This window comes from Daldinia decipiens (assembly GCF_022478715.1).
Source record: "Daldinia decipiens strain CBS 113046 unplaced genomic scaffold F4813scaffold_27, whole genome shotgun sequence".
NCBI classification, from domain to species: domain Eukaryota; kingdom Fungi; phylum Ascomycota; class Sordariomycetes; order Xylariales; family Hypoxylaceae; genus Daldinia; species Daldinia decipiens.
Window position 1 is genome coordinate 66,144 of NW_026054570.1, and position 26,714 is coordinate 92,857.

Consider the following 26,714-nt stretch of genomic DNA (forward strand, 5'->3'; position numbering starts at 1 on the left):
TCTCATTCTGATATCAACTCCCCCGAGACCCCCATCCAACCAACTGACAGACAGCCTTGATTTTGCTATCATTCAAGACTGGTGAAAAATTAGGTAGACGCTGTCAACTCCCTCCCCTCCGGCTTTGTCTCCGTTGCTTTTCTCGTATCGCAAGACGCCTCAAACATGCGGGTATGTTAAAACGTAAAAGTAAAAGCAACAGTACTAAAAAAAGAGGTAAAAGTAAAAATTAAGTAAAATAAAAGCATCATGAGTATACTTAGCCCGACCAAAAAAGAAAAGCGCCAGTTTACGGACCGATGACCTAGCACACCGGTGCGCCATTCTAGGAAATCCATCCGAAAACTATAAACAGAGAAGCGAAGTATACGATCGCTAAGTTGTTGATGTAGCCCCCCGGCGGGTTGCTCAATAATCCATATTCTCACTCGCTAACCGAGCCCTCCTCGTTGTCGTCCCTTTCAATTTCGGTTCCAACTTCGCTTTGCCTACGTGGCGTGGCTAATCCCAACTCGTTGCGCACGTCCTTCTGTATCTTTAAGAAGTATTTTCTAAGAGTTGCAAGGCCACGGAGAAATCCCCGGTCTGGTTCGTTTGGATGCTTTGGTGGGCATGGTTTGTTTTCGGCCAGGTCTCCTGCCGTGACGCTGTTGGCAAAGTCGGCCATTTTGAAGTCGATCTCCTTTTTGTTGATCCGACGTTTTCTAGTATCCCACACATCTTCCGTGTCTGTTGGGAAGTCGGTAGTGGACTCGTCAGCCCCCGTATCGTAGCCCTCATCAGAGTTGTCGGCATCATAGAACATTAGTAGGCTAGCTGCGTAGAACCGATAACCGCGCAGCCTACGGACGGTCATCTCAAGTTGGTTTAGTTTCTGTAAGATTGTTGGTATATGTCTCAGGACGCTGCTATAATCTACTCCATCGTAGAGGAACATAGTTAGAGCATTTTGAAACTCTGCACCTTCCTTAAGACTCCGTCCGTAGTATTTGTCTTTAAAGACGTAAGTCTGGGATTTGGCGTCCCAAGCCTGTAGTCCGCAAACCCTAACGCCCAGCTCTCTGGATGTCGTGTTGGCGCATTTGCGCTGCTGCGACTCACGCTTCTTTGGGTTGGCATCTACACCATACTGCCGAGTACCCATCTTCAAATCCATGATGCAGGGCCGTTTCATACCAGCAGTAAGGTCCTCCATTAATAAGAAGTATTCTACCCTTGAGTCGCGCTGTGTCTGCGCTTCTTTGGGGTTGATAGGCCGTGGGATTTTCTTAGGTTCCATTGTTGGGCTGGGAAGAGCTGAAGGTACCTCTGATGAAAGATTTGACTGAAATACAGAGCCGTCTCCATTTCCATTCTCGATAGCGTCGACTTCGTGCTTGCGCCCATTTGTTTTATGTACATGATCCCGCAATTCTGCCTGAGGTTCGCTATCCCTCCTATATTCAACTTCGTCTGGGTCTTCGAAATACTTAAGATGTCCACGTGGGTCTGCGACGTCCTCGGGCTTCCGCCTAAGTTTGCTTCCCGAGTTGCGCCGCTTCCGCCTCTGAGTGAACTTTTCTGACAAAATTTCAGGTTCTGGCGCACTGGTTCCCGTAACATCTTTCATATGGTCCATACCTTGAACTCCCGAACAAACCGAGTCAGCGCTAGCATCACTTCTAGTATGTAAAAGGTGTGGAAGAGGCTTTAGTGGAGTTGCTTCGTGAGAATGTTGAGCATGGCCATTAGTCTTGTCCCGACCAGGCAAAGCACCCTCGGCAGTCATCGGCCGCTCGACTTGCTGTACGGAGCGACGAGGGATCGACCGTTGCTGGGATGCGGGTCTCCGGTGTTTATGTATTGCGATAGGTTGCTTCAAAAAAGCGTCATTAAAAACCTCATTTCGTAGTCTCTTATTAACAGTCGTAGCACCCCAGCTATTGGCATGTCGATCTTCCAGAGACGGCCGGTTCGATAATATCCCCATTTGGAGATTTTTATCACGCAAATATTGCTGGCCTACAGCGGCGGAGGCGCTCTTTGGGCGACCGTCGCTGTTGGCTGCAGATACTGCAGGTCGGAGTAAACTTCGAGGCAGAATATGACGGTTATCAACGAAAGTAACTGTCGGTATCGGGTTCTGTGACGATTGGAGGGATTGGCTGATAATCCTGCGATGATGACGCTGATCTTCTCTATCCGATGAGTCGAATCCCTGCAGGACCCCTAGGCTAGCTGTTCCCTTATGCCCGCTTGGCTGCTCGTCTTGCTCGCCCGTTTTCTTTTCTGGTGTAGGGTTGTCGTCTTTTTTGGCCGTCGACTTTCGCCGTGGTTGTTTCTGAAAGGTGACATTAAGAACACCAATATACCTAAAGAAACGTTAGCTTTTCCCAACGAGCTTGCGGTCTGCCCCATAGGAGCCGCATTGGATATAGGGCGAGGGCAATAGAAGCGGCAATAACACACCTGGGCAAGAAGGGTAGAAGATCACGATGATATCGTTCAATTTTCTCATAAAATTCGTTCTCTCGGTTGTTTAATTGCTTGCACACAGCCCTCTTGGAAAATCTCCAGATGGTTGTGTGGCCACCGACCTGATGCTTATAAGGTATAAGTTCAATTGCATCAAGGGGCAATTTTGGTTCATTTTGATGATCTTGCACCATATCCTCAAAATACTGGGAGGGCGGTTGAGATGGTCTAGTAGATATATCACGAGATTTTTGGGGGGACTCGATCTCATCCTCGATAGCACATTCATCATCTATTCGCGAGAAGTCTTGAACATGCGAGGCTGGGTCATTATTACGGTTGACATTACCACCGTCCGGTCCATCAGCCCTCGTCCTATCTTCAGCTTCAGGCTCATCTGCTTTTACTAACCAAGGGTGAAAATTCTCACCGTGGGATTTGCGAGAGACAGGCTGCGAGATATTGAAATCCTTCTGAAGAACATCCCTGTTTTCCGGGCTCTGGTTCAAGCCCTGATGCGGTAGAAACACAGCCGAAGATATCTTTTCTTCGGATGACTCGTCGCCCTCTTCGGCTGCATCTCCAACTTCCGTCGTGTCACTTGATTCACGATGAATATCTCCAATACCCTCATCGGGTACGATAGCAGAGCCGTCGTGTCCATTGTAAGCCCGCTGTTTTGCAGTAAGAGGCTCTCGGGAAGATGTTCTGGCAGAGTCGGCAATGTGCTTCGATGGTAGTTGCAAGCCAAAGTAATCGAGCTCAGTAGTTTCACAAGGAACAGGCTTGGCGTCTGAGGCACCCCAAGGAAAAGACTGCACACTCGGCACATGAGAAGGAGACTGGTCGCCTTCAATAGATTGGGGAGAGGGTAGTGGCGACTGAAAAACATTATTATCATCGGAGTATTTCTGATAATTCGCGTCTGTGGCCAAGCCCTTGGCGAGCAATGACTTGTCCCGCTGATGCCCTACTGATTTGGACTCCCTCCGCCTGCCTTTCTCTTCTGGGAGACCCTCCTTGAAGAAGCGTAGACTGTGACTTGCTTTCCGGCTCCGCGTCGGCTCAACACCGGCTAGCACCTCCGTAATAGATTTTTCAACCTGTCCATCTTGATGGCCGATTATATCGTTGGTGCCAATAGACCAGGCTTTCTCTGGACCCATGGAGAGCGTATGGTCGACTCTCCAAGCCCTGTATTGGGCCCGCGGGTCAGAAGTGAATTCCGGCTTATCGCCAGTAGAAGGTGCGATATCGGTAGCACCGACTGCATGGGAAAACGCAGTGTCCCCAACGTTATCGGAAAGCGTTTTAGGGCGGTTCAATAATTTTAAATAAATTTCCTTGTCTGTACGTTCCAATGAGCGCCCTCTGCCAATGCCCAAATCAAAATCCCTGCCCCCTATAAGCGTCGTAGCTGAGCTTATAGTTCCGGGCATGGCGATAGGTGACAATGTTGCAGCTTGTCCTAGAGGGGTAATCGAAGATAATGACGGTACGGATGTCGCTATGGAGGCCTCAGCAAGCCCCGGTTGGTCAATTAGTGTCAAAGAGCCATGCTCTCTCCGCTCATGATAGTCATCTTGTGTCGCGACTATGGAGTATCCGGTAGGTGCATCAGATACGTTTCTCGGCTGGCTAGGTCGGCTCGGTACATTGGAATATACGGGCTTCTGCTCGGGACGTCGCTGGTCTGTTTGAGTCTGGGAGGCGTGCGAAGGGAGGATTCCACGAGCAGAAGCCAGAGCTTGCGAGAGTAGGGACGGGCCATTGGACCTCTGGGGGACCGAAGGCGGCCATGATTTATTATTGTTGTGGTCGACATGGTTAGTAGTAAGGGATGAAGGAAAGGTGGATGCGGATGGCACATGGGAACCGGGGGGTGCTGGTACGGATGCTGGTGCTGGTGCTGGTGCTGGTACGGGTACGGCAGGCAAGACACTTGCAGATGGCCGTGCATGGTCAGATACAGAGGGCGAACCAGTCACAGTAACGGAAGAGGAGGATGGGCTGACAGTCGCTGTCCCAGTGGTAACAGCAGCATTAGCAGCATTGGGACTCCCAGAGGCCACACCTTGGGGGCTCACCGGTGCGGCAGTTGCGGCATTTTCGGGCTTACGATGCGGGCTGGACATGAGGTAAACATCTGGCGAATACCATGGCAGTGTGGGAGGAATGATTCGCAGGAGATTGAGCGGCAGAGCGGGTGGTATTCGGAGTCGAAGGTAGTGTTAAAAGTTGAATTATGATGAAAAGGTACAAGCCTAGATACAAAGCCTAGAAAGCTGCAAGTCTGCAAGTTTAATTCTGGTGGCGGTTTCGGTCAAAGTGGAGACCAGTCTACCAGGCCTACCAGCCCCGTACCTTCCCCCAAAAATGCCCAAAGCCGGGTAACCTTAGGGAGGGGTCCCCCGGATTCCAAGACCTAAATTAACGTACGTAGTGCGTCCAACACCTTCGATACCTAAGCAGTACCTGCCTGTCTATAGTATGTCACGTACCTAACCCCAGGTTCTAGTACTATATAAGCCTTTCGGCATCTTACATATTTAAGTATTCGCCAAGTACCTCTTAATATACTATGTAAACCCTTAAAACCAATACGGCTCCTTTTGTATATCAATGACGATCCGAACACTAGAACACCCACGTGCTACTCAACCAGTGACCTTCGAAATATATCAAACCGAACTAAAACCGGCCAAAATTCATACCAAACCATTCAAATCCCCAAGAGCGCCCCAAGAGTCTCCAAGAAGCCTTCAAGAGCCGTAAATCGATTTTCCTAGATTCTATCGAGCCCATCCTCCGCTTGATACGACCTCATTACATTAGGAATCGTTCTTTTTAATGCCAGAGCCATCACGCCTCGCGTCTATTGGACCAGCAAAATAACCACTCGTAGCACTAATACTTGGTGGATCGAGATGTCTAATTAATGCCTAGTCTCCGGGGGCTGTCGACTGACCGCTTGACACCCAAAAAAGCAGACCTTCATCGCGATGAGGACGATGATCCAATCTGCAAAACTTCGATCCCGGGTTTTCGGGGTTCCTGACCGCTTCAATGAACGCCGAAGTCAGGCAATCCTATAGAGCTTGGACTTCCGCTCTGACGTGTTGTCGTTATTGTTGTTGTTGTTATCGGTCGTTAACTTCGGTTATTCTCTAATCCAACACACGTTGTTGCTCTCTCACTTATTACAGGCTATAACAATCTTCTCTGTAAAGGACATGAGGGATAATACTTCACGATGGCCCGTGTGCTACTCGTGCTAGGTTGACACTCCTGAGTCATGCTACGTTTGATTTTACCATGGGCTGCCACGTCGTTCGTCCGACATGCATCGTCTTAGGTTGGCATCGTTGGTATAGAGCAGCTTACCTTTGAGGAAGCCTCAGATTGTTGCTTCTAAGACGCATGAAGCCTTGGGGTTAGCATGACTACCTGCATATCTACGTCGTTTGTGTATCACATCAGCCAGAGTAAGGCAAGATGGCTTGCTTTTTCTTAGGTACACTTACGCACATGGCTTGCTTGCACTTATTACGGCAAAGCATCCGAGAAGGGCTCTAAACTTCAACGGGATGGCATGTTAAACGAATGCGTCGATCGTAGACAGAACTGTATCAAGCACGGAACCACATCCCATGTCGTTAAGCTTACGGGCAAATGGCCTAGGTCTCGGCCTCTTATTATTCGTGGACTTGCAGGCCTCAAAATCCTTTCTCGGCCAATCATTCAACAACGTGCCCTCTTGACAATTCTTCACTCGAAAAAAAGCATCGATCCTTTGGCTCCTTATACAACAGACTAATTCAGGAACAGCCGGTCCCGGGATCTCATAATTTCACCTATCGTTTCGGGGCATTCATAACATAATTTTGACTCGCATATTCTTCTCTGCTGCCACACGTGGTTGTGCGACGACAATAGCTGGGTCATGTATGTAACAGAACAGCGGCACCTCGGCTTCTAATCCAATATGATGAGGCGGGGGAGTTTCGCAAGATCCAGTCATAATAATGTATGCCTTACATACATGTAGATTGACGTAGCTACTTTGCAGAGCCTCATGATGCTCGTTGTCGTTACAGCTCGCGTATAGACAGGTTCATTATTACTACGCTTTATATTCTCTATTAATGACAGGATTCTATGAAAATAATAGATAAATAAATACAATATATAGTGAACGTCTTACCCAAGTATACTCAACTTAGGCTATTCGTCCACCCCTCGGTCTCTTCTTCATCTATTAATTAATATCCATCGGATCACCCCCTTCGGGCGATTGGGAATATACACTATCCGAATACTCGACATCGCCCGATGTTTCAGGCTGAAAGAATATTCTCAACACCCAAGACTCGATTGCGTCGTCATGCTCGCCTGGGAACATCTTTTTCGTGCCTCTCGCCGCCTGGCGTGACAACTCTACCAGGGTCGGACGATCATTGGGGTTATGTCTCATGCATGCTGCGATCGTTTCTCGAAGCTCCCTATCATAAACTCCGAATTCTAAGTCGTCGAGTATTGCCGGACAATAATGGAGCGGCTCAGACGGTTGCGGTTGAGGTGCATCTGGCACCCTGCACCCCGTGATGAGCTGCCACAAACTCTGTATAAATATTAGATTATATGATGTTAAATTCTTGCTGGTTTACTCGGGAGTGTTACCCATGCAATTCCCCACACGTTCGTCGCCGCCGAGTAGTTACCAGCAACCGGTTGTTCGGAAAGCTCCCAACCATTAGGATCCGTAGGTGCGAGATGTTCCCATTCCACACCGAATTGTTCAGGGGCAAAATACCCTTGTTTGGCCATTCGACGCCTCTCGAGGTAATATGCGTTCTTCTTGTTTTGCTTTATAACGCGAGCACATCCAAAGTCCGCGAGCTATCGATTGCTCTTGTTAGCACCAGAAAACTTGTCTAATGCGAATAAAATACCTTCAATCTAGGGATTAAATCATGCTCTCCGTCTCTGGCACCGAAGTCGGGAGGGGCGATGAATACTTGGAGGTCATTAGTTACCGGAACCTACTGATAAGACGGCTTTCGTTACTCACTATTGCTGGGATCAATATCGAAATGGACCAGATTCTTGCGAGCCCATCTGCGTTTCTCGACAGGGATTTCTTCGAAAAGATCATTACCCAAGGTTTTTCCAACGACAACATCTTCGCCAAGTTCTTGTCTCCTTGCTAGATCATCAATCTCTGCTTCGTCTGCATGATCTTCGGGTCTCCCACGGCGTCTAGGGTGGAATTTCCGTGGAGGATACCTACAATAACGCGTCAGCTTTATGCTATGAGTACTATATGCGCCTACTATATTCAAAGACCCGACAAATTCGGTGGCTTTACGGCGTAGGTAAATATATATGGGGATTCCTTACTCCATAGCGATACAGGCTTTAACCACTAATAATTTTATTAGCCAACAATTCGCAAAAGAAGGAGAAGGATGACAAGCTCTTCACATACAACAATGCCAGAATGACCAAAGGACACGGTTAGGAATCGTATCGCACATTCGGTGTATTTTAGAAATAGCGTGGGCAAGATCACCAAGTTGCATAAACTCGAGAAGGAGGAAATCCTTATAATCTAGGTTCCACGACCTGATAAATTCAGGATAGACTTTTTTCCCCTGCGCTAACGCTTGAGATACTACCTTAAAGTTATGGTCCCAAGTTTCGAGTTCACGACGCCTTTTAGCCCGTCTCTCTTCGTGTAGTCTGTATTTCTCTAGCATCTGTTCGGGCTCGTTTTCCATTCGCCACCTCCGAGTAGGTCTCTCTGGAGGTGTGTCACTAGGGCTCTCCTCGCCACTGGACTCTCCTTCAGAACTTGAATCAAATCGGTATATCTCCGGGAATTCAAATTTTCCTTTTGGAGCCATTCCTACCTCTGCTGGGTCGATGGCCTGGATAGTGTGGGCCGCTCGAGCCGTTTGCTGCGATGTAGTTAGATAGAGCTTGTAATAGTGAGTAGCAGTTGGTATAAGTTACCCTCATCATTTCCTCTTCTTGACGGATATCCAAACTAATCCATCCCCTAAGACCTATTTTCAATACGATATCTCGATCATCACGTCCAACTTCTGTACCCCGCCACTTGAATTGAACGGTTAGTCCCAAACCACCATAGCCTAGGTGTCTTATATAATCAAATCTCCCCTGCTGAAGAAAATAGTTTTTGGCTTCCTCCAGTCTTGTTCGTGCCTGACTGTCAAGTTCCCTAACTCCCTCAATGATGTAAGGATTCTCATAATATGACGGAAATGTTCCTTCTCGGGGCTGAGGTGTACCTGCCCTTGGAAATGGGTGTGCCAACCAACTCGCCCTGTTTCGGGCAAATTCCATAGAGCTAGGTTCTCCGTAGCCCCATTGTCGGTATCGAGAGAATCTCCAGTTCTGCGCTCGATACTTTTCCTCGAAAATGCCGGGATCATAACTGATCTCATCTGGACCAGCCAAACCTCCATATGCTGCCATCGTAGTTGTAGCTTATAATGTAGAAGCTCTGATTAGTTAGTCAAAAGACAAAACAAGAATAGGTTCTACTGGATACTTATTGTCATGGCACTAAATAGATCTGGGTAATATACGAACAAAGAAGGAGTTGCTTACGGGTGATATATCTAGCGGTTGCTGTCATACTGTTTGCGGGAAAATGCTTTGATCACGGATGTGTAAAACAAAGCGTTGATATAACTGCATAGCAGTCCAGATTCTAGGGTGTGGCGTCGAGGATCTTTCATACTAACCTAGGTATTTATAAGATATTCTAGGTAGTTATTCATATATATAATTAAACTTATCCGGTTGAATTCTTGATATATCGAGGGTATCTTTGATACTAAACCTCATGTTAGGATTTCTCATCAGCCGGCTATTTAGAACCATTGGTATCATCAGTAGACCCCCATTGGACCATGGACGATTCTTACATACAGAACCTTGAAAGCTTAGCGCTGTTGTTGAGCCTCACAAGCTAGGGTCACATCACATGGTGAATGCGGCTGATTCCAGACTCAGCTGAAACCTACAGCCCTGATATGGTCCTGGGTCCTTGGTATCTGTCGTAGCGCGCATTGAATAATGCCCAAAATTGACCACGTACGAAACGGGGAGAGCATAGGCGCGTTTGCTACATGCTTGGTAGTCTCCTGATCATTTAATATGAGGTTGCAAACATCAGGTGGATATCTAGATATATGTATGTAGGTAGATCTGATCAGCGTGATGCTATCTTTAGCGCATTAGAGGATTGATTCAAGCATGCATTAATAACGACCCTTTAAAACCCGGAATTCACGCTAGTAATATCACGGGGGTTATATGGATGTAGGTATTTAGGTACTTAAGACATGCATCCATGTGCAGATGCGATACCTACATATGTACCTAATGTACATACTCTACATAGCATTGGATCTTTTAACTTTTCGATGGGAAACGGAAGCGGAGCGGTAGAAGGTGGAAACGGAAAGAACGTACTGGTGCCCCGCTTACTAAAGGCACCGAACTGGTATGTACATATTCTATGTACATACGAGAAGGGTTAGTCAGAGATGCAAGAGATAAGGTTCTGTACTTACATCCTGCTGTACTTTGTACATACACACTTCATGCTTGTTTCGCCGTTTCATTTGGGTGGACTAGCTACATGTAGAACTGGGCACTGAGACGACCAGCTTACGGCTGGCCTTTTCAGTTGCAATCCTTTCGTCATCTGTCATAATTGCATTTTGGTTGTACCGCGAACCGATGTTCCATGTTCCCATGTCCAATGTTCCAGCCTAGACTTTTCCAGGTTTATTTACTGCACTTACGCCAACCACTCTTCTTCTGGTTGCGTTTTTAACTTATTATACATCTTCTTCTTCTTCTTCTTCCCATTCCGTCAACTCGGAAGTCTGCAGTAGGAATCCTGCGAATTTTCGCCCTTATTGCGACTCGTTTACTATTGTATTCTTCATATTTCTTTCCATCTTCTGTTTGTTTCTTTTTCTTCTAAGCTTGTATTTCACTTGTGGTCCTTGTGGCGGCCACCTATCATTTTCAAAGTCCCATTCGTTCCCACTTTACTACTTGTTAGCTGCGCTCCATACTTCGTTGTTGGCCTGTGGTTGGAGAACGCCACACCAAACGAACAGTGACAACGAGCAACGCATAATTGAGACTCGATTGCTTTACGCGAATTATACAAGACCAAATTACGACCCATAAACGTACCCTGCTGGTGCTTGCAGACAGTCAACTAATTTTCGTCATTTTTGTCGTGCCGCACCCCCTCTCATTTCTTACGTGCATCGAAGTTGACCGTTAAACGTTGACCGTTGACCCTGGATAAGCGCGTTTATACATAACGCCCCTCCTAACCCCAACGATCCGTCGTCACAATGCGTCGCGCTTCCGTAGACTTAACCGACCCCTCTCGAAATATCGAGGAATCAATAGGCACTCCAGACCCGACATCTATAGATTCTGATCTAGACATGACTTTGACAACAGATGATGAGGGCGCTAGAATATACACCCCGCCTCCTCACATAGCCGCTCGATTTTATCGACCTAGTCAGAATCGTCGAAAAGAGTCGGCCGCCTCGTCGCGTCGTAATTCGATCTCCTCTGCGCAGTCGCGGTCTTCGCATGGCTTTAACCACCATGGCGGCCCGCAGAGCAAATACATTGCCCAGCAGATGCGTCGTGCCTCGATCCTCGAAGATCGCAAGGCCCGTCTAGCCGATAGGGCGGCGCACGCTGAGAAGGTGCGCTTGAGAGCGGCCATGGCAAAGGCAGCCCACCAAAAGAGTTCCAATTTAGAAGAGCGTGCGTTGGCTGCTGCTCAAGCTAGAGAGAAGAACCTAGCCGAAATCGTCGCTGCGTGTGCCGAAGAAGTAAAGCGGGCCAAAGCAGTAGCCGAAAGCATGAAGGAAAAAAGGGAACAGGAGCTGCGCAAGCTTAAGTCCCAGATGGAGGAGCGATTGGCTGAGGCGGAGAAGAGGAGGGAGGAATTACGCAGTCGCCATACGGCTAAACGTTCTAGAGGCCAGAGCATAATGACGAAGAGATCTGACACAAGTAGTTTACCAGAGGAAGAGGAACACGAATCCTCGAGCATGAGTGATGTCGTGCTCATGAGCGAGGACGTAGCGGTGTCTAAGATTCAATGGTGGTGGAGAGGAGTACTGAGAAGAATGGCGGCACGCCAATTCTCCGAGCTCGGCTTGAACATTGATGGCGTCAGAGATACCTCATTCGAGCAAGTGACCGAACTTCTTGCTCAAGAGAGGGTTCTTCTGCTCACTTCAAGAGTATTGCGCATCTGCGGCTTACAAGAGGGCGAAACAGGGTCGGTGGATGAGATGACCGCTGTTCGCACGTTCCTGAGCGCTTTCTTAATTTTAGGCCATCCTACCCAGGTCCTTAGCAATAAGGATCATAGGGGAGAGCAGGAGCAGGTTGGATCTTCTCAAGGGCAACCTATTCCTCATGATGATCTGGCTAATCCACAGTTACAGGATCTCGTCGGCAAGGCACGAGATTTGTTGATCTCCTTCGAGAATATCCTTTCTCGATTGACCTCGATGAACAATTATACAGTTCCACCAGCGTTGCGGGCGGTTTTACCAGAGTCGTATGCAACATTCCACAATGCATTCATAGCATGGAAGGCTCGTGATTCAAATGCGTTGGTCGAAGTCATGATCCTACAATTCGTGGAGCTTGATGCAATACTCGAAACGGTTAAAGATGGCACCGAAGAAGCCGTTGCTGATTCCTACCGACAAAGCATCAAGGACAACCAGCTGATGCTGATGGTCCGGATAAAGAGGCTTGCCGGCGCCGAGCGAGGAAAGAAGATGATTTTTGATGCCGTCAAGCAAGCAAGGAAGGCCAGGGCTGCGAAAAGACCTGCAGGCGACATGAAACCACGAGCCACCGAACATGATATTAGCAATGATAATTCGGTCGGAAGCAACGCAACGGCCGATCATGTTATTTCGTCTCAATTGCAGACGCTCACGCCACCTCCTTCTCCGCTCCGAGAGAAAGAGCTGAAATTTAACGTAAGCCAGCCGGCTTACCCCCCGATCCTCCCGGACAATAGAGTAATTGTCCACGAGTTAGCTATCAATCGGGAGTATCGCATTGAATATCAGCATTTCCAAGAACAGCATAAGCTTCGCATGGACCCCCTTTTTCAGGACCTAAAAACCGGCCCGAGAGACGAAGAGAAGGAATTTCATTATCTCTTGATAATGGCCAACTACATCAGAGACAGACTTCAGCATCTAGTCAAGCCTGGCTCATCTATGCACACTTTTATCGGCGAAATACTCGATACCGAGGTTTCACAACAGCAATTCTTAGCCGGTAGCTTTTCGTATGAGCGATTCTTCTCGTCTATGGGGTCTCTTCTCCCAAAGCTTTGCGCTCCGGTTCGTGATGACGAGGTAAAAGATCTAGTCGAGAACAAACTTAGTCAAGGGCACGTTGTCGATCGCCTCGAGGCGCTCCTTTCATTTATCGATACTATGCTTTATGATTACGCGAATTACATGTTACAAGTTGCAGCACCAAGTCTCGTGGAGCACGCTTCTGCATACGAAACAAAGAGATTTGCCGAGGAGCTGGAGGATGGCACGATCACGCTTCATCGCGCGGAGGCTTCTTGGCGAACTGCGCGCAATAAAGTGCTTGCGGAAGTCTCGCGCCGTGACCCCGAGGGCATCAATCATCCACGTTCGCGGCCCACTCCGGACAAAATTTATTGGCAGATGCTATTAGACGAGTTCACACAACCATCACCATCAGATGAAACTGTGCCGGAGCCACTCGCCCTCGATGCAAAACGTCGTGCTCGTATAGGCCGTCAGACGATGCGCATCGTTACAGCGGGTGCCATCCTCCTGCAGTGCAAGAATATGCTCAAGCGCGATGTCCGAGCCCCTTGGAGGACAGAAGCCGGTCGCATATTGACGGTACTTGAGTCTATGGATAATGATTCGAAGCCACTCCCTCAGTCTACGGCTACGCACGGTATCATGGCGGCGCTCGAAGCAGGGCGGTCGATGCCAACAGCCACTAAAGCACACTTACAAGCTCTTGTAACAAAGGTACTTGCTGCTAGCATGGATGCAAACCGGGACAATACGGACCCTGGAGAGCCTGTATTAAGGTTGCTTCTAACACGAATCAGAGGCCACATCCTAGCTAGGTTGCAAGCCGGTTCCGCGAGCGAAAAGGTCAAGGCCACTAGCACAGCTGGGGAGAAACTTGCAAGTCTTGGACTGCCCGAGTTTGGGGAGAAGGTGCGAGAGATCGTCGATGAGATTGTTAAAGTGGGAGTAGTAGATCGAGAAGCTCATGGAGTATGGTGGGAAGAGGTAGCTGAGAAGGTGAGCAGAGAGGATTCAGTCCCTACGGCAGCAGCTGCGTAAGTGTGAAGAGTAGCAGCAATTGGGAAATGCATTCATCGTCACATGCGTGAGACGCGGAGTATACATTGTTAATAGGTCTTACTTATTGGCTCGGGTTTGGGTTTCTGGTTTCGGTTCAACTACTGGACTGGCGTTTTCTTCGGGTATGCATTCGAATACGTTTTCAAGACGGATGATGTATTTGATTTTGGAACTGGATGGAACACCTCTTTGGAAGGATACCTTTTGCACCTTTTGAGTCAGCGCAGATTTCGGGCTTGTGATATTGATTTAGTATTGCGTGTTGCGTATTGTTTGAGAGCCTTAGAAACACAATTCAAGCTTATCATTGTAGAATGATGCTAGCGAAGAATATTGATACAGTCTGTACGATTACATTATTTATGCGGATTCGGGGGACTGGTACGATACATGTGTGTAATATACGAAGGCTTGGACTATAGAGATGTGTATTTTCAGTATGTCTACCTCATACATGACCGATATTCTTTAAGAGGGGATGGTTTATACGTTGCCACTTCTTGCGACAGTGATTACCTATGTACCTTCTAATTCGTACTTGCCTCGGGATATGTACCTAGGTTAGGTACCTTTAATAGATACGTATGATAGGCACGTGATAGCGAGACGGCGGGGCAAACGCGAGGCGCGTCATCGGTTTGTCCCTTAAGTTCATTTCTTAGATACCTAATTAAAGTCACTTCTCATACCTACTCAAAAGCGCTTAGAGACTACAAATAACATCATCTCAAGAAACTGCCCTTCTAATGACTTAGATGGCACTTCTAGCTAATTCTATATTTATATTCGTCGCCTCGTAGCCTACCATTAACGACGTTAAGAATTATGGCACAATCACAATTAACCGGTGAGTTTCCATAGGTAGCATCACATTGGCAATTTTGAATGTCAGTTAATCGTATATGGAACGCAGATGCGGATACCATCCGTATCCTCGTCGCCACCGATAATCATGTGGGTTACGAGGAACGAGATCCGATCCGTGGCGATGACAGCTGGAAGTCATTCGATGAGATTATGAATTTAGCCCGGAAAGAAGATGTAAGCAAGTTCTGTCTCTCGGAGCCCTGCTTATAGTTGCTTACAAAGTAGGTTGATATGGTACTACTAGCTGGAGACTTATTCCACGATAATAAGCCGTCCAGGAAGGCCATGTTCCAGGTTATGCGATCATTGAGGAAGAACTGTCTTGGCTTGAAGCCGTGTGAAATACAGTTCCTGAGCGACGCGAACGAAGTCTTTCAAGGTGCCTTTGGACATGTCAACTATGAAGATCCCGATATCAATATCTCCATCCCCGTCTTCTCCATCCATGGCAACCATGACGATCCTAGCGGCGAAGGTAACTTTTGTTCTCTGGATCTGCTTCAGGTCGCCGGACTCGTCAACTATTTTGGGCGTGTGCCTCGAGCAGATGATATCGAAGCTAAGCCAGTTCTACTTCAGAAAGGCATGACTAAATTAGCACTTTACGGATTAAGCAATGTGCGAGATGAACGCATGTTTCGGACATTCCGTGATCATAATGTCAAGTGGTTTAGACCGAACCAACAATCAAGCGATTGGTTCAACCTCCTTGCCGTTCACCAGAATCATCATGCCCACACTGCTACCGGCTATTTGCCCGAGAATATGTTGCCTGAGTGGTTGGATTTGGTCGTTTGGGGTCACGAACACGAGTGTCTGATTGATCCTTCGCATAATCCAGAGACTGGCTTCCATGTTATGCAACCAGGCTCCTCAGTTGCCACATCTTTAGTCCCCGGTGAAGCCGTAGCCAAACACGTCGCCGTGGTAAGCATCACGGGGAGAGATTTCAAAGTAGAGAAGCATCGATTGAAATCAGTCCGCCCTTTCATGACTGCCGAGATCATCCTAGCAAATGATAAGAGATTTAAAGATCTAGATAAGAAGAAAGAAAACCGCCAGGAGCTCACGCGAAAATTAATGGACGTAGTCGAGGAAATGATCGAAGAAGCTAATGCCGAGTGGGAATCTATTCAGGAGGGTGATTCTCTAGACGGTGAACGACCTCTGCCCTTAATTCGTCTAAAGGTAGAATACACTGCTCCAGAAGGAGGCCATTACGATATCGAAAACCCGCAGCGATTCTCCAATCGGTTCCAAGGAAAGGTTGCAAATACCAACGATGTTGTATACTTCTACCGGAAAAAGACGGCGCAGAGTAAGTGAAATGCCGGGTTTTCCAATTAGAAATATTACTAATCTGTAGTAGGGAGAACTGCAAAGGATACAGAATTGTCAGATGAGCTATTAGCAGCCTTGGACGATATAGAGGACATTAAAGTCGGCAAGCTAGTTGAAGAATTTTTGTCTGCCCAAGCACAATCCCTGAAAATTCTTCCACAAGCACCATTCGGTGATGCAGTTAACCAGTTCGTTGACAAAGACGACAAGCATGCTATGGAATCGTTTGTGAGCGAGTCGCTCTCGGAGCAAGTGAGACAGATGCTACTATTAGAGGGCAACGAAGCCGACCCTGAAAACATGTATACAGCAATGGGGCACATTAAACAGATCCTCGAGACGCAGTATACTGCAGGCAACATAAAACAGGCAAAACGACGTAAATATAAACCAAAGCCGGACCTTTGGGACTCTGATCTCGACGGTCATTGGGAAGATCAACCCCAGGCAATCGACCACGAGACAACTACCACTAAGACAACGCCCCAGATAAGCCAGCCCAAAGGTCGCGGGAGAAAAGCGGCACAGGTTATAGAGGATGAGGATGACGATATGGAGGATGTCGAGCCGCAACCGCCGCCGCCGAAAACAAGGGCAAGAGGTCGGGCAGCAGCTGCTAAACCCAAGGCAACCCCAGCGAAGAAAGCACCCGCCAAAGGCCGAGGTCGTAAAGCGCAGGTGTTCGAACAGTCGGAGGAAGAGGAGGAGGAAGACGTCGTAATGGATAACGATGATTTTGATCCCCCGCCACCACCGAAACGCGCTACGACGAGAACTACGACGACGAGGGCGGCATCTACTAGGTCGTCGCAGACAGCGAAGGCTGTATCTACTTCTGCTGCGTCTAAAGCGACCCCAAAGCCACGCCAAACGAAATTGAACTTTTCGCAGAAGGCGTCGCAGCAGGCGTCGCAGCAGGAGCCGTTGGAGATTAGTGATGATGAGATCTCGGATGACTTTGAGTCGGTACCGGAGACTAGGACCCGCAGGCGTTGAGGCGACATGTCGAACAGAATTTGATGACTTATTAATATTGTAGTTAAGCCAGATCCGTGGTATGTCTATCTAATTGGCTACACGATGTTGCTATCTGAGATTGCCTCGATGTCAACGGACGAAATCATCGGTCGGCTAGTTGGTTCTACTTGATATGTCTACCTAAGTCAAATATCAGATGGCACATATTGAGGCCAGGTGATGGTGAGCATTAGGGACATCGCTTATAGAGTCATAGTTCAACTATGGAGGGGTATTTATGTGGCTGCTAAAAGCCGATAAATCGAAAAAGGTATTCCTAATAATGACACTACTATATATCCCCTTAGATGCAACCTCATACATCACCGGTATCTCCCACACTGTAGATAACTAAGGCAGAATTACTTCAAGTGGTTCATGAAAGGGCACGAATGTAGCTCAGTTATCATAGGAATATATCAAGTGCTTCGAATAATCAGTTTATACTTTACTTTAATAAGCAATGTTGGATAAGGAAGCTCGTTTATAAGTCAAGAGGATTATTTGAAGTGTTTACCTTGCCTTCGCGATTCGAGTCTTGCTTCTTTAGGTGTAATTCACCATCCCTTACGAGGTAGTGTGCTGACAACCCCGGCGGCTTGTAGGTGCCTATTTCACGTCCGTAGATATCGCTTTAGCAGATACTCGAAAATTTGACTTCACTCGACTGCATCAGGACTGCGTTGATGGTTTAAGGGGCCGAGCCGCGACCGCTAAAGAAGCTAGTTAGCCCTACATCTGTGCGTTATATGGATTTAGATGGCCCGGTATGGTATCACAGACCTTGTTCTATTTATTGCTGAATACAATCTCTGGGGGTTTATATCGTTTCTTTGGACTAAGCTGTTGGGGGCGAGTTGCAGCTGCAATGATCATAGTGTCTGTCTATTCCATTGTGTGTAAACCGGCTTAGGAATACATTATGTGCGACTAGGCTATATAATCAAAGTTCTTTTAGGACGCACTCTAGAGTTCGCGGCTCGTATGCTCGACCGTTGTATCGTACAACATCGCTATTAGGGTTGATGGTGTCCTACCTAGCCATATAAACTCTGCAATAAGTCTATGCTCAAAGCACCAGAATAACGGACTGGATATAATGCTTCAAGGCCGAGAATTGGAGCGGCATATCAACGGCATGTAGCATGAACACCAGTGGTGAAAGAGACCATGTATGATGTCGTTGTCATGTTTCTATAGTGCTTTAACTCGGGGAACTTGCATTGGGGATTTACTCGCGTGGTTGATTTGTATCCTATGTTAGGACCTATGCTATCTTCTCGGACACCCGTGTGTTGTGTAGGTAGATACCTAAGGTAGCCTTTACTATAAAAGTTGTCTGTTGCACCCTTGAGTGCCAGCTGGGGGCCAATCAAGACCCTGTAATACCAGAACTTTTCATTTATATATCCTTGAAGAATACTGTGCCATCTAGCCTCTTGTCAATATGGCTTAAGTTGTTAAATATCCCTCATAAAAATGATATGTCATTAATAGGCCCCTCAACATCTCCCCCAACAGCATTTCGACGGTGGTGTAGGGAACCTAGGTCTCGGTATACGCTTATAGTTGGTTTCAGACCATCCACACACCCTACCAAATCCGCACACTTCAAGAATACAACAAGGCTACGCAGTCACTGGAAGTGTGGTGTAAGCCTGCAGTCTCATATGTCCGTACACTAATAGTTAAAATGACCACTGGACGCCACTTGAACACGCAATATGACGGAGATTTGGTTTAAGACGAGATCTATCTTCATTGAGCATCATCGCCCTTTAATACCATTTAGGGGTAGAAGGCAACAGCATCTGAAAGCTGCTTAGCAGAAAATATGTGTCTCGTCACTGATATTTCCCAATGAACCCTCCGTAGAATCCCCAGGTCATCTAGGGATGTCTGCTGCCCCTTTCCAAGATGCACTTCACACTCCCGATCCTCCTATTCTCCCTAACCGCATCCTCTCTCCCCGAAAACCCCCCCTCCCACCAAAATTCCAATACCGCGCACAAAAAAAGCCTCAGCAGCAAGTCCAAGCCCGACTCCCAGCACCAACCCAAGTACTTCCACGAAGCAGGCGGCACGCTCGAGCTGGGGCACTACGACGCGCGGTTCTTCCAGGGCGTGGTGCCGTACGCGGAGCACGGCCCGGCGCTGCAGCGGCTCATCCGGTCGTGGCTCACGACGACGCACGAGCTCGGCGTTGACACCTGGCTCGCGCACGGGACGCTGCTGGGCTGGTGGTGGAACGGCCGCGTCATGCCCTGGGACTACGATCTCGACGTGCAGATGCCGACGGCTACGCTGTCGTATCTAGGGCGCCATTTCAACCGCACGCTGCACGATTATCGCTTTATCGTTGAGGGGGGGCAGGGGGGCGGGGAGAGGATTATTGCTGGTGGGGGGGGTGCTGATACTGGGAATGGAGATAGGGACAGGGATAGAGACACCGGCATAGACGACGGACCCGGACCCATCGCATACATCAACAAAACGTACCTCCTAGACGTCAACCCGCACCACGCGGACCTGGCGCGCGGCAACGGCGCCAACATCATCGACGCGCGGTGGATCGACACGGGGACCGGGCTCTTCATCGACATCACGGGGCTGGCGGAGCGGGACGCGGCAGGGGCGCCGGGGGTCTGGAGCTGCAAGAACGCGCACCGGTACCGCACGCGCGAGATCTACCCCGTGCGGCGCACCGAGTTCGAGGGCGTGCCGGCGCGCGTGCCGTACGCCTTCGATAAGATCCTGACGGACGAGTATGGCGCCAAGAGTCTTGTTAATACGGAGTGGGCTGGGTGAGTAAACCGTACCAGCTTTTGGAAGGGGGGGGGGTTGTTAATATGCGCATTTATTTACCTTCTCAGCCCCCGACTATTTTAATTTTGGTTTTTATTCTTTTTAATTTCTATACTTCTTCCGCCCCCTGGAAAAAGCAAACAGTAAGGTGATGATGCTGACCGGCGTGGTAGACATCGCTGGGTGCCGGAGCTCAAGGAGTGGGTTAGGAACCCGGAGCCGCGGCCGGGCGACAAGGACAAGGACAAGGACAAGGAGGAGGTTAAGACGGGTGCGAAGCAGCAGCAGGATGGGAAGGCTGTGGTGGTGGTTGTGGAGAAGACGGTTGTAAAGGGGGCGCGATAAGAGCTGTTGCTTATGGTAAACCTTCCCCTGAGTTTAGATTCTGGGAGATGTAATTTCCTATATATAAATGAAATGTCTCTTGTAAGTAGAACGAGATAGATATAACCTAGTGCGCGCGTCAGCACCCGTTAAGGATCGATCTCCTATGAGCAGAAATATCTTCCTTGAAAAACATGTATGAATTACCATTATACGCACCTTTCCCCCTTGCTGAGCTCATCTCTATTTCAGGGGCAATGAAGGACAAACGTTATACCACGAATAAAAGCATCCCACGCCCCTTAAAAAGATTTGCTATATTGTTCAAACGGCTCGTAACTAGTAAAATATACGCTTATCCGCTTGTCTATAGATCAATCCAACTTGGACCATCCTTAAACGCCGTAGCCATGCATAAATATAAATCATGAAGCCCTCCCCCTGTTTCGCCTAGCTAAGGATTAAAACAAAAACATAAGATGCTTGGTAGATTCGCATATCCCCATTATCTCATCTCAACACATCACCGATTCCTCTTCGCCTCCTCCTCAGCCTGTTTCTTCTTCTTCATACGTTCCTCCGCCGCTTTAGCCATGATCTCCCGTCTACTTAACGCGCCCTGCCCCGCCGTAGCAGCAGCAGCACCTCCACCTCCCACACTCCCCCCTCCAAGCACAAACGCCCCGCCCGTCCACCCGCCATGATCATACGCCACCTCCTCTTCCGTCCCGGTCCCGGGCGGCTCATAAAACTCCCCGCCCGCCACATTCTGGCCCCCGCGAGTCCAATCCGCGCGCGTGACCTCCCTCTCGATCTGATGGGTCAGGTCCCAGAACGCGCGGTCGTGGTTCTGGTGCACGTTATGCGCCAGCTCGTGACACAGCGTGTTGCGGATGGTTTTGTAGTCGCGGTACCCGTCGTACGCATCCGTGCGCAGACGAAGCTCGATGATCTCGCCCGCGTTGCGGTTCAGTCCTAGGATCCGCGTCGTGCCCTCGTGCGAAGCCTCCGTGTACGATAACGGGTCCATTTCTGTGAGCAGGCCGACGCTAAATTTGTGCGTGCGCATTGCGGCTCGGATCCCCGGGTCGGCTTTTAGCCGCTCGAGGAAGGCGAGGGAGCGCTCTGGGCGCGGTAAGTTGGCCAGAGGGCGTACAGTCGCGAAGGTGTATGTGCTGTCGTCGAGAACGCGCTGCGAGTCCCGCCGCGAGTATGCCTTGGGTAGATTGCGTCGCGCGGCGGCTAGGTGTGCTTGTCGCTGCGCTGCGCTTTGAGAGGCCGATGCTAAGGAGGCGATCTCCTCGGTCGATGTACCGATTAGGGTTATCTTCTTGTCTTGGAGATCGGCGACGGGGCGCTCGGCGAAGGGGGCTTTGAGCAGGCCGAGCTTCGAGACCATGAGCTTCTGGTTGCTGACGGGGATGAACAGTTCATCCTGGATTTGGGCGGCAAGGTCGGCGACGGTGGCGGTGGGGTTTATGGTGAAGTTGTGCGGGTTTCCGTGATGTGTGAGACTGATAGTGATCTCACCGGATTCGGGAGGCATCTCATCTTGGCCCGCCATATTTGTAGTTGCGTGATATTGGATAGAGGATGGAGGTTGGATCGGAGATAAAGGTATTTTTATATTTACCTTAGTTATAAGGATAGAGTTACACGTATATGAAATGATAAGATATTAAAGAAAGAAAAAAAACAGCCTTACCTATTGGCTTCGCAGAATTTATGATTTCTTTCTAGCCATTCTTATCGAAGATTCTACAAAGTGTGGTTCACTTACATATATTTATTGTATGTGTTGTAACAAGAGGGTAGCTTTGTAATCCGTCGGTACGTCAGAAGTCGGATGCCTCAAGTTGCCAAGAGATTCGATTGGCCGTTCTCCACTTTTGTATCAGGTACGAACCGATGCCGAGCGCCGTTAGAGTTTGCTCCACCATATAAATGTCAGCCAATAGGGAGATAATAGGTACATTATGTGACATCATTCAAAGTGTGGCTAGTAATCTAATCTTGGATATTTTCGTTCTTAACAAGCCACAATTGAAAGACCAGGTAGCACGGCACTAGCAATCCTCCAGGGATCCAATCATACGTCAATCGCGTCGCAGGTGTAATTGTGTCCTTTCAAGAAACATTCTTAAGGCCTCTGCCGGTCAACATAACAGCAGCATAACAGTTACCTTTAGTATTCGCGGACACGTCTGTGAATCCTCCGTTTGAGTCCCTCGTATAGGCTCAGTTCCTACATGACTATTTTAAATAAGGTCTATCCGTTGACGCGATTACACCCATTCGTTTGAAAAGCCTTCTTGGAGCTTTGCTCCCTCTAAGCAACCATGCCGTTAAACGCCTTCCGAGTCATGGGTAGGCATCAATGCGACTAGGTGTTTCTCTGTTTCTTGTAAATATTCTAACAATTATGTTTAGGAGATTTCTCCCATTTAGCGTCCATCGGGATCCTCTTACACAAGATGATCGAGCTCAATGTTAGTTGCGTCCCGCGGTTTGGAGAGTTTCGAGTTTCGAGTTTCGGGTAACGTTTAACACCTAGCTATTTTAGGGCGCTTCTGGTATCTCGTTCAAATCGCAAGCCTTGTATTTAATTGTTTACGTTACCCGATATCTAGGTATGTTATTCTATGACAAGACAGAAGAGTAAGGCAGAAGAGTAGGGCTAACAAATTCTCGGTAGATCTCTTCAACACGTCGAGCATCTACAACATCATCTTCAAGATCCTCTTCATCAGCAGCCAGGGCTACATCATCTACCTAATGACCACCAAGTACAAGCCGACCATCGATCCGAGCCAAGATACCTTCCGCGTCCAATATCTCCTGGGTGGTGCTGCCGTCCTCGCGATTCTCCTGCCGTATAAGTATACGTTTTCGGAGATCATGTGGGCGTTCTCGATCTGGCTGGAATCCGTAGCTATCCTCCCTCAACTGTTCATGCTGCAGAGGACCGGCGAGGCTGAGGTCATTACCACCCACTATCTCTTCGCGCTCGGCATCTACCGCACTCTCTACATCCCCAACTGGATCTACAGGTACCTCACCGAGCCCGACCACAAGGCTGACTGGATCGCCATCATCGCCGGTCTCATCCAGACGGTTCTGTACAGCGACTTCTTCTGGATCTACTACAACAAGGTGCTCAAGGGCAGGAAGTTCAAGTTGCCCGTATAAGTGCTTTCGTGCACATCTTGCCCCCCACCATGGTGGATGAATAACGTCTTTGGTGTCTCAATGTGGCCCGAATATTGCCGGGTCTACAAGATAGTCATAGGTCTAGCCCACAAGCGACGACGGGCCCGGGCAAGTACCGGCCACGTCTGGCGGGTACGAGGTTGAGGAGGGTGGCTCGGATGTTGTCTTAGTATTAGAACACGTCTTTACGGCGTGTCGTTGTGCATGGCTGGCGTTAGGTTAGGCGGGGTTGACGGTTTCTCGGCCTCAAAGTGCTTGGCCGTAGGGAGTCTTGCTCTAAGCTTGATGTAATGTACATAAAATTTGCGTTGCAAGGTAATGAAAATTATTATGCTGGAGTTTTTAGTTTCTAAGTGCCACAATTAACTTGGTTAACGCTGAATTACAACTATGTCTTTTTGAAGACAGCTTTGTGGACGCTCATAATCTAGGGAAATGGGACGCGATAGAGTTGCTCGAATGGTATAAATAGTGTATATATATGTAGTCTCAGACTTGTGTTTGAGACCAGGTATTTACAAAGTAGATATCGCAAGCGCCGACAACTCGTCGGCGGATATAAAGCTCTTAGACGCCAACCAGAGCGCTTTTCTAATCAGCACGTCCTTAACAGCGCCAACTTGAGCTCTCTCCTCTCCCCTTTCTTCCCCCATCATTATCATATAATCATCCCCAACAACCATCCCGACAATTCCAGTTGCCACGCGGTCCCTAATAGTAATTGCCCCCCTTCTCGATGTAATACGGATCGACCGGCCGCCGCGGGATCGGCGACTGGACCTGTAATCCGGGCGAGGAGTTACCGGTATTACTCGAGAGCGCGTACTTGACCAGCGGCCGCGGCTGTAGATAACTCGGCTGCGGCTGCGCATCACCGCTGCCCGTCGAATTCCCATTCTCGCTCGTATCCGTCGTGAACGAGTACAACCTAGTCAACCCCTCGCCGTGCCCCTGGTCCGGCGCAGCCAAACGCCCACCACCACCACCACCACCACCGCTTTGTCTTTCCCTCTCCGGACCCCGCTGACTGCCCACGCGTACGAGCTGCGCCCGTTGTCCGCCGTTGAGACTCTGCTGGCGCGCGAGGGATAGCCGCGCTGATGTGGAGCAAGGGATTGTACCGCCGCCGCCGCCGCCCTCGTAGCTTAGCGGCGACGGGCGTCGGTCCGTGCGCATGCTGCTACTCCTGTATGGGCCGTCGCCTTCGGAGCTTAGCGGCGAGACGGGAAATACGGGGCCAAGGCCGTCGTCGACGGAAGGGTCGGAAAGAGGGCGCGGGCGGGAGCGCACGCGCGAGGTGCGTTTTGCGGGGAGCGCGGAGAGCTTTGTGGCGTGCTGTGTGGTTAGCGCCATTGCTGGGTATTCTGTTGTCGAAACTGGAGCGGAAGCCGGGGCGAACCGCTGCTTCACGTCTGGCGTGAAGTCGCTGCTGAAGTGGGCCGCTCGGTTGTGGTTTGTGGGTGTTGGGGAGGTGTATGTCATCTGGAACAGCGAGAGGTCGTTAGAGAGGGGGTGGGAATGGGAGTGGTTCATAAATCCACGGCTCCCAGAGGTAGGGCTGAGTTGTAGTGGCGCCAAGCTGGGTCCGAATTTGGGTTGAGGCTCTTGTTGTCTCGCGCGCCGGCGCATGAATAGATATGTAAGCACAGCTGAGAGCAATGATGAGGCGATTGCGATTCCTATGACTAGGCCCGCGATGGCTCCTGGGGTGAGTGATGAGCCTTGAGTCGGGGCGCTACTTGCGCTGGCCTTGAAGCGTTGTTAGTTATGTCTATAATCTAATTGCCAAGCTCTTTTAAACAGAGAAAGTAGTCTTATACGTACCGTGGCAGCGCTCTCCTGGGCATTTGCTACATTCGCTGTCGTGGCAGCCACTGCGGGTAAGCTATCGGTAGAAATGCTAGCAGGTTGAGACGAGGTAACTAAGACATCGGTTGTCGCTGGTGTGTCAACCCCTGTTGTAGGTGATATCGGTCCTAGAGTGCGCGCTGCCTCATGCGCGGATGAGATGGCACTAGATGCCGATTCTGAGACTTGCGCAAGCGATGTCGAAAAGGCGGCGGACACGCTGGCCGCCACGCTGCTCGATACGCTGGTTGACACCCTGCTAGATATGAGACTTACAACGTCGGCAGGCGACTTAGGAGTTTTGTCGTCGTCGGGACTGTCATCGACCTCTTTACCCCCATTGTCCCTCCCATCGGCCTGGCGATGTTGGAGGTGGCGATCTGCCAATGTGGTTTCTGTTGGAAGAAAGAGGGCCACTGTGGTTGGGGTAAGCAACGCCGGCTGGTGTTGTCTTCTTCGATCTTCGCCATTTCCATCATTCTGTATTATAGACCATTCCGATCTCATTGGCCTCTCCAATCGGTCCTCCTGCTCTCTCCTGTTGGGCGTCTCTGTATTAGGCGTAGCATCGCTGAGTCCTGCTCCCATTGTCGACCAAAGCGACCACAGTAATAGGAGCGCAGCTCCTAATTTATTCATTTTAATACCCTATTATGTACTCGATGCCATTCTATGGGGGGGCGAGAAGTGAAAAGAACAGTGTTCTCTCCGTCTACGGGTAATTGGCCTGTACTTGAGGGTTGTGTAAGACGCTTCCGGGCGCCCTATGGAAATGGCTGATCAAGTCATCTCAGCCCAAACTTTTGCGAGGGCATAGGTAGGTAATTGTTTCCCACTCAACAACCCGGGACAGATAATCCCCAACGGTAAGGCTACAAGAAACGTTCCTTCGCGTCTTGGTCTTGCCTAATCAGGTTACATTATATAAGAGTTGAAGAGAAAATCCGACGTTCTAATTTGCCGTGACCCTGGTATTCAAACGTACAGGAAACAAATAAACGAGTCTGTTTTGGGTAGAGAAGAGGGTGGAGATGGCGTGAGCAATATTGTTTCTTACCACCGCTATCATGGGGGGTTTCCGCGAGCTAAACTCGTTTCTTGTCAGCCCAAGGATTTCCCACAAGGGTAGGTTGATGAAGGTTAATGAGGATTGGGTAAGACTACATGATCCTAGTCATTTCATCAGCTTAGCTTACCCGCTGTGACAACTAGTGTAGCAGATCAGTAAGCCCTACCAACATTCACGTTTTGATCACACGTGCTCACCTAAGATGATCTTCTGGGGAAGAACATTTTAATATGTAAGATCTACTTTTGGTATGGAAAGTGTGGAAAGTGTGGAAGGTGTGAAAGTTGGATGATACTATTGAA

At 49.0% G+C, this 26,714-nt stretch overlaps 8 protein-coding genes across 8 annotated transcripts; 4 read left to right on the forward strand and 4 right to left on the reverse strand.

The window, feature by feature from the left end:
• Positions 1-200: 200 nt before the first annotated feature.
• On the reverse strand, positions 201-4,742 carry F4813DRAFT_151931 (SAICAR synthase-like protein). Its single transcript, XM_049238965.1, has 2 exons — positions 2,449-4,742; positions 201-2,351 (listed from the first exon to the last, which is right to left on the reverse strand). Exons 1-2 carry the CDS (start codon positions 4,587-4,589, stop codon positions 425-427), a joined length of 4,068 nt encoding a protein of 1,355 aa, XP_049097688.1. The 5' UTR covers positions 4,590-4,742; the 3' UTR covers positions 201-424.
• A 1,749-nt stretch (positions 4,743-6,491) lies between these two features.
• On the reverse strand, positions 6,492-9,074 carry F4813DRAFT_152072 (kinase-like protein). The gene is made up of 7 exons (XM_049238966.1): positions 8,470-9,074; positions 7,943-8,414; positions 7,855-7,879; positions 7,526-7,740; positions 7,407-7,471; positions 7,135-7,353; positions 6,492-7,075 (listed from the first exon to the last, which is right to left on the reverse strand). The coding sequence occupies exons 1-7, from the start codon at positions 8,953-8,955 to the stop codon at positions 6,713-6,715; spliced, it is 1,845 nt and encodes a 614-aa protein (XP_049097689.1). The 5' UTR covers positions 8,956-9,074; the 3' UTR covers positions 6,492-6,712.
• A 1,116-nt stretch (positions 9,075-10,190) lies between these two features.
• F4813DRAFT_366098 (T-complex protein 11-domain-containing protein) lies at positions 10,191-14,556 on the forward strand. The gene has a single exon (XM_049243992.1). The coding sequence runs from the start codon at positions 10,866-10,868 to the stop codon at positions 13,908-13,910; it is 3,045 nt and encodes a 1,014-aa protein (XP_049097690.1). The 5' UTR covers positions 10,191-10,865; the 3' UTR covers positions 13,911-14,556.
• Positions 14,557-14,575: 19 nt separating this feature from the next.
• Positions 14,576-17,633, forward strand: F4813DRAFT_152096 (DNA repair exonuclease). The gene is made up of 4 exons (XM_049238967.1): positions 14,576-14,778; positions 14,845-14,972; positions 15,024-16,116; positions 16,168-17,633. The coding sequence occupies exons 1-4, from the start codon at positions 14,757-14,759 to the stop codon at positions 17,133-17,135; spliced, it is 2,211 nt and encodes a 736-aa protein (XP_049097691.1). The 5' UTR covers positions 14,576-14,756; the 3' UTR covers positions 17,136-17,633.
• A 765-nt stretch (positions 17,634-18,398) lies between these two features.
• F4813DRAFT_366100 (LicD family-domain-containing protein) lies at positions 18,399-20,582 on the forward strand. The gene is made up of 2 exons (XM_049243993.1): positions 18,399-20,412; positions 20,505-20,582. The coding sequence occupies exon 1, from the start codon at positions 19,074-19,076 to the stop codon at positions 19,962-19,964; it is 891 nt and encodes a 296-aa protein (XP_049097692.1). The 5' UTR covers positions 18,399-19,073; the 3' UTR covers positions 19,965-20,412; positions 20,505-20,582.
• An 85-nt stretch (positions 20,583-20,667) lies between these two features.
• Positions 20,668-22,085, reverse strand: F4813DRAFT_152110 (WLM-domain-containing protein). Its single transcript, XM_049238968.1, has one exon. The coding sequence runs from the start codon at positions 21,847-21,849 to the stop codon at positions 20,809-20,811; it is 1,041 nt and encodes a 346-aa protein (XP_049097693.1). The 5' UTR covers positions 21,850-22,085; the 3' UTR covers positions 20,668-20,808.
• Positions 22,086-22,375: 290 nt separating this feature from the next.
• Positions 22,376-23,878, forward strand: F4813DRAFT_366105 (ER lumen protein retaining receptor). Its single transcript, XM_049243994.1, has 4 exons — positions 22,376-22,652; positions 22,716-22,774; positions 22,849-22,915; positions 22,981-23,878. Exons 1-4 carry the CDS (start codon positions 22,625-22,627, stop codon positions 23,472-23,474), a joined length of 648 nt encoding a protein of 215 aa, XP_049097694.1. The 5' UTR covers positions 22,376-22,624; the 3' UTR covers positions 23,475-23,878.
• Positions 23,879-23,914: 36 nt separating this feature from the next.
• On the reverse strand, positions 23,915-26,467 carry F4813DRAFT_152172 (uncharacterized protein). Its single transcript, XM_049238969.1, has 2 exons — positions 25,320-26,467; positions 23,915-25,244 (listed from the first exon to the last, which is right to left on the reverse strand). The coding sequence occupies exons 1-2, from the start codon at positions 25,980-25,982 to the stop codon at positions 24,207-24,209; spliced, it is 1,701 nt and encodes a 566-aa protein (XP_049097695.1). The 5' UTR covers positions 25,983-26,467; the 3' UTR covers positions 23,915-24,206.
• Between the last annotated feature and the right edge of the window lie 247 nt (positions 26,468-26,714).